Here is a 15,040-nt window from a genome sequence, read left to right as displayed (position 1 = left end):
GAAGTGCTTTCATGTAAATATTTCCTTCAAAATGTTGCTTAATGCTTAATGCAAAAATGAGTGAGTTGAAATGAAAGCCCTCCTCTTTTCTTTAGGTGAATGCAGAATATGTTAACGGTGTTGCAGAAAGTATTAAAACCAGGTAAGTCCTGTGCAGTGCGACATTCAGCAGCTGATAGACAAGTTGTGAGCTTTTATGGGAACAATTAGAGCATTTCAGCAGTAAATTATAGTACTACCATGCTGAAATAGAACTGCTAAGAAATGAGACAAAGGTGCAGTCTTAGCATGTGTATCATAAATTCAGAGCACAAGGATATATATTAGTTTATTTTCCTTTTTATGTTCATAAATATGCTTTAAATAATCAAATGAGGTCTCAGCTCAAGTCTCTCGACAAATATTTACTTGAACCTAAGTCTTTTCTCTGTAAACATTATGATGCAATTGTAACCACTTGGGGCTACATGTATTCAGTCCCCCCTGACTTCATAGCCCTACAGTCCTGATGTTTATCATATTTTCTGGTGGTTTTGTTTCCTTGTTAGCCCCTATTTCATGAAGGCAGTGGATTTGGGGCAGCAATCAGATTATAACATGATGTGAAGCAGTAGTAAATGATGGGTAACATGAGATGGATTTTCTTAGCCATGCAAAATTAACATTAGCATTAACAAAAGAAGGCTTGGATCCTAGTGCAGTTTTGCTTTGCATTCTTTCACATAGACATTTACAGCTGTGAAAAACCTTAGAGCAGCTTGAGAAAAACACTACTAGAAAGCAGTGCTGGCATAGAAGAACACATTCATTGGTAGATTCATTTGGTCTGATGAAAGGGGCTTTCTAAGAAGTGGTGTAGCGTAGCTAACAGTCACAACACAGGTAAGGCTGAAAGCCCTGAACTGCAGTTATCTGAAAGAAAGCAAGAGATGATATATGCTTTTTCAGTGACTTTTAAGATGAAGAACAGAGCTGAGACCTAAACCTCCATGCCAGACCTCCATAAAAGACAGTGTCATTTAGGTTGGGATGTAAAAGTAGATTGAGGAAGAGTAAGGAACATGGTAGTTCTTGCACAGTTGCTGTAATTCTAGGTAGTTAATTTTGTTGTTAATTACTGCTATATTTTTATATGATTTTCAATTCAATATTTTCTTTCATGTTTTCTGTTACTTGAAAAAGATACTGTACTGCCTGTTCTGATGGTTGTCAAGGATCTCATCTTGGTTCCTAATGCCCCTACCTGGCAATATGTGTGATTATTTTCTTTGCTAGACTTGTGAATTCCACTTCTGGAGATGCAGATGCAATATTTGGGAGCCACTGTGTGTGGTTACAGTCAAAAATCTTTTTGAAAAATGGAGTCTCTCTAAACTTTTCTTCATAGCTTCCCCAGAGAGGTGCAGTCTGGAGTCCTAGAGATTATTTCTCCTCCTGCTTCTTATTATCCAGATCTTTCCAACGTGAAGAAAACATTTGGGGATTCGGAGGACAGAGTAAGGTAAGACAGCTTCAGTAAAACCTAAGAACTCTTCTCTAAGAGTATGAAATGGAAAGCTATTCAAGTCAGTGTTGTTTGAGGTGATATGGTTTTTGTATTTCAGAGCTAATGGACCTCAAGTGTACTCTTCCCCCCTCCTTTACCCCCTCAATTTATGTACTTATTTATTTATTTGAAACATTATAGAAGGAGTTCTTGTTAAGAGCTAATGCCGCACATGGGCTCCATAGTGACAGCCAGGGCTTCTACTTTGTGTCCTGTCTCTGGGCTTCCCTTGGGTTTTAAAGCTGATAATTCCAAGAGATGACTGGCTAGATAATCAAGTGATAAATGAAAAACAAACAAGGGAGAGGATCTGAGAATGCACAAAGAAAAGCCCGTGTGACTCCTTTAATAACTAGTAACAATAAATGTGGGTTTAATTAATGATCTAACTTGCGATGATGGACGTTTCTTAGTACTGTTAATGATTTAACTTCTGGGAATTTTGTTCAAATTCACTAAAGCTGGGATTATAACCTAACAAAATTGATCAACTGGAGGAAAATAATTTTCTTTTGACCAAGAATAACTGTAATTTATGCAAAAAAGCAGTAGGGTGCCTAAGAGCTACATAATCAAGAGGTGTGCAGTGCTTAGAGTTTAGGTTGGTTGAACTCAACAAGTGTAAGGGATTTATAGATAAACCTTCTGTTTTCCAGAGCATAAGCATTCTTATGTACTTAAGTTTCAGGTACGATTAGTTTTGAATCAGGTACACTGGGAGTGCACTTGGGTGTTAATTGTTTTATGTACTGATAGTTGGCATTGAATATTGAGTACCAGCTTCTTCCCTTGGTGAAATGAGATGCTGTACTTCACAGAGAAAAATCTGTGTTTGCATTTAAATCAGAAAATGAATTATTTTATTTTTTTATTTTCAGAATCAAAAATTTTTGCCTACCTGCTTCTCTGTTCTCAATCAGTAAAAGCACTCAGTTTTATAATGTTGTGAATGATCTTTAAATAGTAACTGTGTATTGACATCTACTGTTCATAATGCAGTGAATAGGCTCCTTAAGTCATTTGAAATGAATCTACTGGTTAAACATCTAGAATGTTTATTTTCAGCATGACTTGATACAGATTTAAATGTTTTGCTTAGTTAACATCAACTTCTATGGGGAATTCAAATTATTTGCTGATCTACACCAATTAAAAGAAAATTTTTAGATCAAAAATACTACTCGATTTCTTCTTGTTCACTTATCAGTGAGTTAGAATACTCAACCTTACGATTTTATTGCTCTAATGCTTTTACTATACAAGTAACTTTTGGAAATTACCCAAGAGGATTTTCAGAATGTACTGCTTATATTTAGGTGGAGAACGAAACAGAATTTGGATTATAGCTTTTTAATGCTGTATGCTCAACCTAAGGGAACATTTTATTTACAGGTATGTTCACATGATCATTAAGCAGCTACAGTACATCTCTATTGATTATTAACTTTTGACTTCTTGTTTCTTAAGTCTTCAATAAAAATGTCGTTTCCTGTGTGTTTTTTGTGTTCTTTAGAAACATCTATCTATTTCTGTGTTTGCATACATATCTTGCAGCTACGTATTTGATTATTTCATTAAATCCCTTTGTACCTCCATGACATGTGATGATAAGGTAACTGAAGCATTAGGTAAAGAGAGGCAGAGTTGAGAGTATTTTCATTTGGTGCAGAATAATGGTAATAAGTCCAGGTTATAGCCCAAATCATGAAGAACCAAAAGACCTCAGATGACTTTTCCAGATAAGGAAATATTGCAGTGTAGAGACGCCAGTGACAAGGTTATGCAGCAGGTTTGTATGAATCCTTAATTCACCAGATGATTTAGTGTTAGATTATAAGATCCCCATGCATTCGTACGTTCCCCATGCATGCACTTAGGTTTAGCCATTATCCTGGATCTGCGTTCCACAGTGACAGAGCTGTAGAACACTGTTGTGACTTAGGCAGCTTTTGTAGAACCATGAGATAAAAAAAACCCACAGAAACAACAGGAATAGTGGCAATTCTGAGAAGTGAGTTTTCAACCCAGAAAGTGCAGATGAAGACTTACTTGGTTTGATTGTAGTGAAATTATGCTGACGTTTTCTTAATAAGAACATTTTGAAGTAATGGTTTTCACTGTATTTCCTGGAATTTACCAGGGCCAGTTGAGACACTTCAGTAATATCAGAGCCAAATTCATGGGATTTTAGCATAGCTAAAAATCAGGCATCCAAATCCAGGGCTAGTTGTGAGGAGATGTATTTGTTCTTTATGTTCCTGTGGGCTGAGTTCATTCTGAAACATCTTACATATGAAAGCATTTTTGCAGCAATTGTAGGGAAGTGTTTTCTGTCAACATTTGTGTGAGCAAGCATAAAACATTAGAACAATTAGAATCCCTAGTTAAAATCTGTTATAAACTTGGGACTCAGTTAATTGAATTATTGCTAAGGTGTTCGTCTGTTTGTTTGTTTTGCTTCATAAGGTTTTCCTCAGGGAGACTGGGGAGCTGCATTGTGTCTTTACATACAACATACAGAGATATGTAGGCTGTAAGTCAAGCCGCCTATTTGGTAGAGCTTTAAGTTGAGTAACTTTCATAAAAGTGTATTTTTATCAGACATTTTCTTCATACTACAAACCCAGGATTTTAATAAATCAATTATTTCTGTACAAAATGAGAGAGTGAGATTTTTTCAGCGTAGCAGTCTTCAGATTTGCTGAACAGTGATTCAAACAGAAAAATACAGTAGTATAATTTAGAAAGGAAGATGCATTCCTGTCAGATGCCTGCACTGCCCTTATACGCTACAGCTCTTGTTGCTTCTTGATTCTAACTTTTCTTAGGCAGCTCTTTGATGGCAACTGGGCAAAATGAACTAGACAGTTTTAATCTCCAACTTCCTGATCAAGCTCTGTATTGCCACTTCTTAGCTTCCTTTTGCAGATAAGAGCATGTGAAGAACAAGTGGCTGTAAGCTGAAACCAGAAAAATCTGAAGTAGAATGTAGATGCAGTGTATGAAAGGTAATTGCGTAGAATGTGACTTACTGTAAAGAATAATGGATACTGAAATCCCTACGCAATGGCAAACGCTCTTCAAGCAGATATGCTTAGTGGAACACAGATCATGGGCTCAGTTAAATTACAGTTAATTTACTTTTTTTAGCATGTGCTACATAGGAGATCAAATTATATTGTCTAATGACAATATAATTGTCATTATATATTATAATGACATATGACAATGTCATATACATTATAATGACAATGATCCCTGTCAACTGTCAGCTCTGGAAGAGGCCGTTTCAGACCTCTCCCTAGTCAAAGCTACATTCACAACCAGTTTGCATTCCAGCTTCTATATTTTTATTCTGTGTGTTTTCTTCTGGTGCTTCTCAGTAAGGAGGTTTTTGTGAGATATGAAGGTATTTTTGAGATACTTTTCTCTGCCTTTTAGTTATTTGTGTTCACTCAGTTTGTCTTTGAGGATTCTTTGAAACTCTCTTTGATTCCCTGCTCTCCTCACTTTACGTTTAGTGTTAGTGGTGGTTTGGGTTTGGTTGGTTTGGGTTTTTTTGTGTTGTTGTTTTCTCTTCCGTATTACTGTCTCCTTCACTCCACCTCAGATCTTGTTATTAACAGTTAACTTTGACCTCAGTTCTCCTGTATTTTTGTAACTTAGCATCAGCATAAGCTGGCAGGACTCAAAGCAAATCTCTTCATCTTGTCTTTAAATTTTGTTCTACTTCCTCCTTGTTTCACTGTTGGTGACCCATTTCTCCCTCCCCAGCCTTACGCTTGTATACTTCTAATGACCAAATTCAGTTTAAAGCTGTGGACCTGCTCCCTTAGGCTTCTGTTGCTGCATTTGTTGAATGTGCAAAACCAGCAGGAAACCTTTTATTCCCCATAGCATTCATTTTCTACCAATATAGCTCTGTTAACCAGATTCGAATGCTATCAGATGAACACCAGAAGCAATAAAGTACAGCAGTTAGATCAAATGAATTGTATCGATATGCTGCACTCCAACAATATTTTTCCTGAAGGCTTCGACTTCTCTTCCTGTGTTTTTCTCATTCATACCACATTCAACTCCTGATTTACTTTCTCCTAAATTATTTTTTTACATTCCTTTATTTTTTTTGCCTCTAATCTCTTTGTTCAGAGTCATTATCTGCAGATTTAGTAACTGGCACAGTTTCTATTTTTCATATCTCCCATTCTTCTCTGAAAACAGTGCAGAAACTGCCAAGTCTTTCCCCATTTCCTTGATGGGTACCATTTTCCTTTTTTGACTGTCCTTTAGTTGGCTTTGCTGCTGTGTTCAGTTTCAGCCCTCACGATGTGTTGGAAGTTCTCTGTATTTCTGCTGTTTTACTGCAGGTTTCTTCTTCCATGATGAAGAATGTACTCCCTGAAATGTGTTGCACTAGCATGTCAATAAGTGTCCCCACTTCTCCCTCACCTTTTAGGTATAACAGAGTCTTCCTGGGCTAATCTGTCAAGCTGCAGGCCATCTGCTTTAAAAGCTTTTCTTCCCAGTTTACTTACGCTGCTTGTACAACTTTGATACAAACTCTCTGTTGTTTTCCTTAACCTCTATCTTTTTGTGTTACGGTTGTTTGGTTTTTTTTTTTTCGTAAGTGAAAGAGAAGCAATCATGAGAAGTAAGTATTTAATGAATGATACCGAAACAGTGATATGTAGAAGCAAAACAGCAATCCACTGCAGTATGGCACAGCTTCGCTACAGCCTGTGCAGCAGCCAGTCATCGTGTGATTATCACTCACATGGGGCAACTCCACCACCGCCTCTGCAAGCAATAAAACCATCAGTTGGCTTTGTTCTTTTTGTTTCTCCCAGCTGGAGGATGATATTGTAGCCAAACCTGATTACATTCAAAGCATAGAAAACTTTGCTGCTGAACAGTCCCAAGAGTGGATGGTTCTTGAGTTCTCCCAGCTTGGATTTATTGGTAAGTATTAAGGCCTCAGCAGTTGTCAGTTTGTTTGGAGCTGTTCAAGCAGATCTCATTCAGAATTACGTTTCTTATATGTCAGGACTTTGATATCAGAACTTAACTGTCTCTTCAGGAAAGCTTCCACTGGAAGCCATTTACTTTCTGTGCTCATTGCCTCTGTCTTTCTAATGCAGCACAGAGTCTAGTTGTTGGGTTCCTGTAAGAAGCGGTTTGTTCTGTATCAGGGCACTGTGTGCTCCTTCAGCCTTCTTTTCACAAATGGAATTTGCAGTCTGTAAAACATCTATTTTCTTTCCTTTGTGGAGCAGAACATGCAGCCCATATTGTGGTAAAGTTTTTTTTCTTTTTTCTTTTTCTGTTTTTATAATAGTAAGTTCCGTTTTACATTTTTTTTCTTAGGTTACAACATGATTTATTTGTGATAACACCTGTAAGTGTTAGGTCAAACAAGGAAATCTAACAAAATCTGCTAATAAAAGCAGCAAGAATACTAAATGAATATTGATAGAGTTTTAAAGGCTTTTATTGAGGTCTTAACCTAAATATAGTCAGTATATAATTGCCCCTGAAATCGTATGCCTAACGATTTGAGAGGTTGCTCAGACTTTTTCATCTGAAACATGGATAGAAACAATTGGCAGATTTATGTTGGAGCCAGGATATAAGTGCATGCTTGTCTACTCACCTGGTTGACTGTGTGAGAATGTCTTCATGCATGGAATGGAGTTAAGTTCCAAAGCAGAAGCCTATGTAAAACTCCCATTAAACGTCAGGATTGCGTCTGTGTGTTTAAGGCCATGGGTACTCCAGATCATAAAGCTGTTGAATGCTTACTGTGCAGCAATAAAAATACTGAAATATCCAACTTGTCTTGCTTTCAGGAAAATTGTTTAAATCAGAAGACTTGCCACTTATAGTAGAATTTTTTCTGATGTTCTATAAAGATAAGCCCATAGACTGGCTTCTGGACCACCTGCTCTGGGTCAAAGTGTGCAATCCAGAAAAGGATGCAGTAAGTATGTCTATGCGTTTATGAACAGAAGTAATACTCAGTCTCTGTCAAGACACTATTTAGCTTCCAGAAGCAGCATGAAAACCTCTCAGTACAAGAGCTGATACAGGTCTGCATAGTATGGCTCTGTGCTGGAGCCCACTAGGGCGTAGGAAGAGGATGACTTGTAGAAATTTAGTTTTTCATATCAGAGTTGTTTTACATCTGTCAGGTCAGAATACGGCCAGTGCAAACTCCTGTCTGCTGCAGCTGCTCACTTAGAACAACCCTGCAGCATCAAAGATGATTTTGAATACGTGACATTGAATACAGGACTGTCATTTCTCATAACTTTCCAATGACATTACTTCTGATGTTTTCACAAGTCAGGACAGCATACAATCTTAAAAATGCAGTTCTGAATTTTGCATAAAATTTCCTTTCTCTCCAGCAGCAGAGCATAAGTGTTTTACTTGAAATTTTTAATTGCCTGGGAAAAAACTTGATTCTTTGCCTGAAAACGAGACAAAACTGAGGGAAATGCGTAGACTGAAAGGATGAAATTATACTGTTCACTGAAAATGAAAGAAACAGTTGTGTTGGTTGAATTGCAAAGGATAGCACTTATAGCATGACAGGTGAATTTGATGATATGTTAAGTATTATGTCCTTCTGCATTCTTTGACTGGCCTTTGGTGCTGGTCACTACTCACACTTCTCCTGTACAACAATACTATGCCACGTAGAAATGACTGGAAATTCTCCCATTGTATTTTTAAGGTTCAAGATTGGTTTGATTAGTGTAGTCAGTCCCCACATGACCTCTTTGCACACATGTTATTTTTGTATTGGTAAGGAAGAAGAGACAGATGGCAGTTGTGCAGAACAGGAGCCTAAGGAGAGCTGAACAACAGGCTTTCAGTTTTACTGTATAGCAGAGGTAACTTGGGGACAGTAGAAGGTACCTGATTTTATACTTCAGCAATGCCACTGAGGAGTCTCTATTCCCAGTTTGTGCAGATAGGATTAAGCTTTGAAATGCTACTCTAGAGTCGGTCTAGATCCTTAAGTACCTCTAATTTAGGCTCTTGCTTTAACTCTGGTAAGAGTGAAAAAAGACATCGTTATGTTAATACCACCCATTCCAGATGCGCCTCACGTGTACCGACCTCAACTCCTACTAATTAAACATTTTGCTTTCATTTCTGAAATGACTCTTCTCCCTTATACTGTGTATAAATCATATGTGAAACAATGCTATGTTCCTGAAAGGCAGGCAGTGTGAGCCTGTCCTGGCCAAACCAAAGCAGAGAAGCTGTCATTGAATTTCTAGTGAACTTCGTTATTGCCATTTCAATTTCAGTTGCTGTGCATAGCAAAAAAACAAAAATAAAATGTTGAGTCAAACTAGTCTTGTGCTGCCCCTGCAAAGGAATGACCAGTGACGGAACAAAGCTAGAAACGAGCTAGGACTATTCACGTGCATACAGAAAATGGAGGCTGGGAGAATGAGAGGGATCCCAGCTGCTGTTCCTCCTGTATAAATGAAGTTGATCTGAAAGCGATTTGAAAGCTAGGGTTTCCTGTAGGTGAAGAAAAGGCAAGATGACAGAAATCTTCACACTTTCCCACTCTGGAGCAGCTGAGAGTGGTTGCTACTTGATCACACTGTTCCTCGTGGGAGGGTCAGCATATACTGTGTTCTTACACTGTCTTGCTGAACGTCTGCTGTGGGCACACATAAAATACTTGGTTCTGTTAAGAGCCTTCCAGGTGTTGTTGTTTTTTTTTTTTAAGTTTTTACTTTTAATTAGTACTTCTTTAAGAACTAGAAATCCCCTTTGTGTTTTATTGTTTAAGCCAGTTGAGTGAGGATTGTAATGTCTAGCATTGATGTAATTTATGCCACGTGTTTTCTTTTATAGAATTGGAAGCACGTTATTGAAGAGGTAAACACATTATCCTCTCACATCTAAGTATGTAAAGACTGTGATGTAGAGGGGTTAAATGATCTTCTGAACTCATGCAATTATTTTGAGGCAGAACTGAGAGTCTTGGGGACACTAATTCTAACTCTTTGCACTGTTCCTTCTCATTATGCTTTATTAATTATTGTAAGATGTATGTTTCATTGTATCTAACCGTGATGCTTTGTGAATAGAGTGCAGCAATTTCATTTAAACAAATGATGAGCTGTCAGTCGAAAAGCAGGAAACACGGAAACTGGTACCAGTTACGGTTATTTAATTCCCTGGTATATGTCATGTCACAAAGTGTGTCTACACTGGAAAACAAGGATACAAATACAGTATCTAGGGGCTTTAAGTAGTTCTACAATAAACAATAGATATGTGACATAGACTTTAGTACAGTATATTATAATATTCTCATACATAGCAGAAAGAGCCAAAGCAGAAACGTAAGTGGAATCTATCTCAAGAGGATTGGTTTTGGTCAAAGCAGAATCATATGGCAAAGCCAGGAGTTGAAAGAAAATTTGCCAGAAGCAGTTAGAAAAATCCACCAGCTTTCTATCTGAGGTGTATTTTACACTTGAGGTGTGATTGGTGATACACAGGGCACAAATCCCTGAATTAATAGTGGTTGAGCCTGCAAATCTACATTGCACCACAAGTGGAATTAAGATGAGCTTAAGTCTGGAAAGTGTATTTGAGATAAAATGTCTACTAATCTAAGGATTACTCATGTATATGTAGGTAAAAAAAGACCTGAACCCATACACTGAGCTACGTAATGAAATTGCCCTATGGAAGTTAGCTAGCATCTCCTTTATTTAAATAAAATGTCACCCTCTTTTATTTTTTTTTTTCCAGGCACACTGTGAAAAGGAAAAGGCAAAGTTACGTATCCGTGCTAAGCCATCTCTCTTCCAGCATATGGGATTTCATTCATCACTGTCTGGGAAGATACAAAATTTGAAAGTAAGCATAAGAAATGATTGCCATAGTTCCAAGTTATATGCTTATGTTTTGGTTTGTTTCTCAGTTTGGTATCGAGCATTGCACCTTCAGCATTAGGTGGCACCTCCATATCCTAGAAATGCTAGCTTACAGTTCTCGGGGAGAATATTGTTCTGGCATCTGAATTGCAGATGGGGCATACTGCTTCTGCACAAACAGTCTTGGTCTCTGGTCTAAATACCTGCATCAGTCAGAGCAGCCTGATGTGTAGAAACCCTGTTCGCAGCATAAGTTTTCATGTGCTGTACAAACATAAATGGTTATGGTGGTCTGTTTTGGCTTAATAGTCAACATTACCAATACAAAGGATTATTGATAAGAGAAGTATACTGGTAGGACAAAGGCATGATTCTACTGATTGCAGTAGATTTGTATGGAGAGTTTGGAGCGCAAACAAGTATATCTGCCAGGTATTTGATAAGGATGAGCAGCGAAGCACCGGATTGTGGGTGCCATTCTGTTAGTGCCATTTAGACTGCTCACAAGATCAGTGTTAGATCAGACTAAATGTTTAGGTAGCCTCTGCTATTGAATGTTCTGGTAGAAGGCGTAGTAGATAACCACAAAATAGCCTACGCTGGAGAAGTTTCTTTTACTGATCCGTTTACAAAATAACATTGAATCACAGTGATAACTTTGAAATGAATGTTGTTTTTCTATCACAAAAAAGATAGTATATTTTTAAAGTAAGTGTTTTCTGGAATAGCTACCCGTGGTAATTCAAGAACTTGGAGCACTGTTTTCATCACACTTTTAGGGGTGAAATTACATTTCTTATATCCAACAGGATAAAGACTTTGGCAAAAGTGTGCTACATAAAGCACATAATAATCCGCCTGCAAAACTGGCTACAAGTCTAAGAATATACCAGCAATATACCTTGGAAAATGTTTATGAAGGAAAAGGCTATTTTTGGGCTTCATCTCCAATGGCTGGGGACTATATCAGCTTCACCTTTCTGAAGCCACTAAAAGTAGAAAAGTGAGTATTACATGGTATGGATTATGACAGACTGCATATATACAGCTTGGGTACTGAGTCCGTTCAAAATCACCAAAGTTGAACTGTTTGCATAAAGCATAGCCTGATCACTGAGGATTTAAAACTTGAGGATTTGAAATCCAGGATTTGTTTCGTTGGCTGTACTGAATACATCTGTACTGCCTATAAAAACACTTTGGTCACAGCCAGACATGTAACTTAAGACATCTCTATGAATAACCAAGTTTCACCTTAAATGTTTTTTTCTCATTCAGAGAGATCCTCCCACCCCAATATGCAGATCCTTGTTTTAGGCTTTGGCGGTGCTTTTGCTCCATAACAAGTGTTGAGGATTATTTAGAGCACCTGAACTGATCTGTGTCGATAAAGAGGGGGTTCTCTTGGCATTTAGCATATGCAGTTCTGAGATGTTTTGTGCCCCTGTATTCCAGAAGCCCCAACTTACGTAGGCCTTGGGATGATAGGAATGAATTCAAGGACAGAACTTCCTTAGCTATTTAAACGTGGAAAAATGAATCGACTCAGACTTTGAGCACTGAAAAGAGGGAATGCTTGTATTCCCTCTTTCCCAGAGAAAGACGGTTTTAATGCTTGTTTTGTTTAAAATGAAAATATCCTAGTATGGTTTGGTGACGCATCAGAAAGTTTCAATGCCTGTTTCTGTTCTCTCTAGCCTACAACTAATTCAAGTGAAGGTATTTCAGAGGTTTCTTCAGAGAAGGAAAATATTACTTCTCTAGAACTTGTCTAACGTTTAAAGTTACTCCAAATAATACGCCTTTTTGTTTTTAATCAGATACTTTTTTAGAAGTGGAAATATGGATTACCCTGGTGATATACTATATGACACTACTGTGGAAGTGTTGCCAGCTGATGTAAGTCTCTTACTTCCAACTGCAATATATAATACATGATTTCATTTTACAGATGATATTTGGCCTGTAGGATCGTGTTCTAGAAAGTGCTGCTGAGGTTTTATTCTTTTGTTTCTTATAGGAAGCTGTAAGGAAAGTACTGGTTGGCAACAGAAGTAAATTTAACTACACTGCAACCAAAGATGGATATTTAAAGATAGGTAAATAGTTCATTGTTGCTTTAAAAACAGACGTTTTTTCTTCCATATAAAATGGTTTGCACTTGAGAATTTCATTAGCTCTGTAAGGAATGCAACTTTCCAGTGTATAAATTCGTAAGGGATAGGAAGCCTTTGTGCTATTGTGTATTGTAGTATGAGATGTTGCACCTATTTTGTTTTGATTAATGAAGGGCCGTAGCTGCGGTGCCCAAAGGCAGGGCATCTAATCACAGAACGACTGATGTCGGAAGGGCTCTATAGCAATCGTCAACAATGAGAACAACGCAGCCTCTGCAAAGTTTTTAATAGGATAAGTGTTTCTGGTTTGGATTTTGCAGCCTTAGCTAAAGAAAAAGGAGTTCATATTGATTATGATGAAGCATAACACATTGCATTTTGGCACACAAAGTTCCCCTTCAGAGCAGTGCTTGACTGAACTGCAGATTCACCAGGTATCTGCCAAGGCTTGTTGCCTAGTGTTACCTGAACTAAAATGCCATTATGTGAATAAAAATGGTCCACTGGGAGACATGATTTCCTTCCACTTTTCTTTTGTCTGTTCTGTCGCATAATTGCTGTTTTTTCCTAATGAACCATTTTCAGTTCATCATCACTTCTTGCTTGCTTTAATCTGTATCTTGCCCTCACCTCCCCTTGGTTGTTTCAATCTAATGAAAGATCCAGAACCAAATGCTGTCAATTCACAGTTCTACGTGCAGTTCACAGAATGTGAGTATCACACATGGAACGAGTGTTTTTCATTTGTCTGTTTCATTTGCCAGTTTGACAAGGTTAGTTAAAAAGTGTAGAGCTGATGAAGGAGTGTATCAGAATTGATACGTGATTCCTTATATCTCTTTCTAGAACAACTCCTCAGGAAAGCTCTTTCTTGTTATTTATAAGCATTGCCTTTCAGTGGCTATAGTTTGACCTTTTCCAAACATTTTCCTCTCACGTTCTAGAGTTATTTCTTAATGTAGAACTTTCACAAAGTTCTACATTACATTACAAAAGAAAATTTTAATCTAATAGGGACTTGTAATTATGCTTTATTTTTCGTTTAGGGGCTTTTGAAAATGGAATTGCAGAAGGCAATATCGATCCATCAGTAGGAGAAATACTGGCTATTCGTTTATTAGTCCATTCTGATTCCCCTGTATGGGCAATACTGAGTGAGGTATGTCTGTTAATAAAAGCTTTATTAGATTGATTTCAATTTCTCTTACGGCATAGAGTTGATAGTCACTAGTTTTTATCTAATTTGGAGCTGGATTCTCTGTGAAAAAAGTGGAGAACTATATTAATTATTAAGTGGATGAGAATTTATTTCATAGAGAAAGTGCTGAAATGGAATAATTGACCATTATTTGCAGTGCTGTAATACAGCCACTAGAATTTGGGTGATGACAAACCAGAGGATTCCACCATTTTGGATATTAATAATTACTGTATGCAAATATTTTCAGATGACCACGTGGTTGGTTTGTTGTTGTTTTTCCTGCAAGTTTCAACCAAATATCTGAATGTGTCTGAACCTATCAGTGGAATGCAATCACTGACAGTTGCTGTAGTCATACTTGGAAGTAAGAAAAAATACACTTCAGAAAATATGGTCTATGGCTTTTGGATTTTTGTTGTTTTTTTCAGGTACTTATCAAGATGTCTGAAAACTGAGAACTGGAAAAAGTATACTGTTGACATGTTACTTGTCACAGGCTTGTTTTGAAGACTAATCTAGCAGCAAAAAAAACCTGAGAGGATACATAAAAAATCCAGACCCAATACTGTGTATTGGCAGCGTGGAGATCATTGTTAAAAACTTGTAAAAATTATTAAATCCTTATGTTAGAAATATTAAAAGCTATGCAAAACCTCATTATGTTAGAAACTTCCATAAAATGCTGTTAAGCTGTTCTGTACAAAAATTGTCTCAGTTGGACAGCATTACATATCACTGTAAGCAATTGACATTACAGGCATTACAGGCAATCTCAGGGACAAAACAGGACAGTGTATTTCTAGTTCACTAGAACTAAATATATCAACATTTGGGGGGAATATTAAGGACGTGGTTTGCAACTGCGTTAAGAACACTGGTCAGTTTTGAAGGGAAACTAGAACTGAAGGAAAAACTGTCAGTATTTCATGCAAGTACTTACAACACTTCACCAGAGAAAGGATTAACTTAGCAATATGGAAGTGGGTCTCGAACTTACCACGTTTTAGCCTTAATGTAGCAAAAGGTATGTTTAATTTTATTATTTTTAAATGGAAATCGCTTATTAGCTACCATTTGAATAACTTGAAAATCAAAGAGGTATTGTACAGAGGCTCGTACAACTTTTCTGTGAATTGAGCATTGAATTAACTACAGGAAATAATTGGTGTAACACGTGTAACTATATTTTTGTAGGAAGAATATCTATTTAAATAAAATTTTGTATCCTGCCATTTGATAATCAGTATGTCCTGATACT

General features: G+C 37.2%; 1 protein-coding gene across 1 annotated transcript in view; it reads left to right on the top strand.

Moving 5' to 3' along the window:
• The window catches only part of MGAT4D (MGAT4 family member D), a gene marked incomplete at both ends in the record, with an annotated part of 35,685 nt that extends 21,448 nt beyond the window's left edge, over positions 1 to 14,237 (top strand). The window contains 11 exons of the mRNA XM_079534062.1: positions 96 to 142; positions 1,388 to 1,501; positions 2,863 to 2,938; positions 6,397 to 6,508; positions 7,396 to 7,526; positions 10,340 to 10,447; positions 11,274 to 11,467; positions 12,285 to 12,363; positions 12,485 to 12,563; positions 13,628 to 13,740; positions 14,211 to 14,237. Of these exons, the coding sequence (XP_079390188.1) occupies positions 96 to 142; positions 1,388 to 1,501; positions 2,863 to 2,938; positions 6,397 to 6,508; positions 7,396 to 7,526; positions 10,340 to 10,447; positions 11,274 to 11,467; positions 12,285 to 12,363; positions 12,485 to 12,563; positions 13,628 to 13,740; positions 14,211 to 14,237 (1,080 nt within the window). The remainder of the gene's footprint in view (positions 1 to 95; positions 143 to 1,387; positions 1,502 to 2,862; positions 2,939 to 6,396; positions 6,509 to 7,395; positions 7,527 to 10,339; positions 10,448 to 11,273; positions 11,468 to 12,284; positions 12,364 to 12,484; positions 12,564 to 13,627; positions 13,741 to 14,210) is intronic.
• Between the last annotated feature and the right edge of the window lie 803 nt (positions 14,238 to 15,040).

The sequence above is a fragment of the Tetrao urogallus genome (assembly GCF_951394365.1).
Source record: "Tetrao urogallus genome assembly, chromosome: 4".
NCBI classification, from domain to species: Eukaryota; Metazoa; Chordata; class Aves; order Galliformes; family Phasianidae; genus Tetrao; species Tetrao urogallus.
This window is presented reverse-complemented; position numbering and strand designations above follow the sequence as displayed.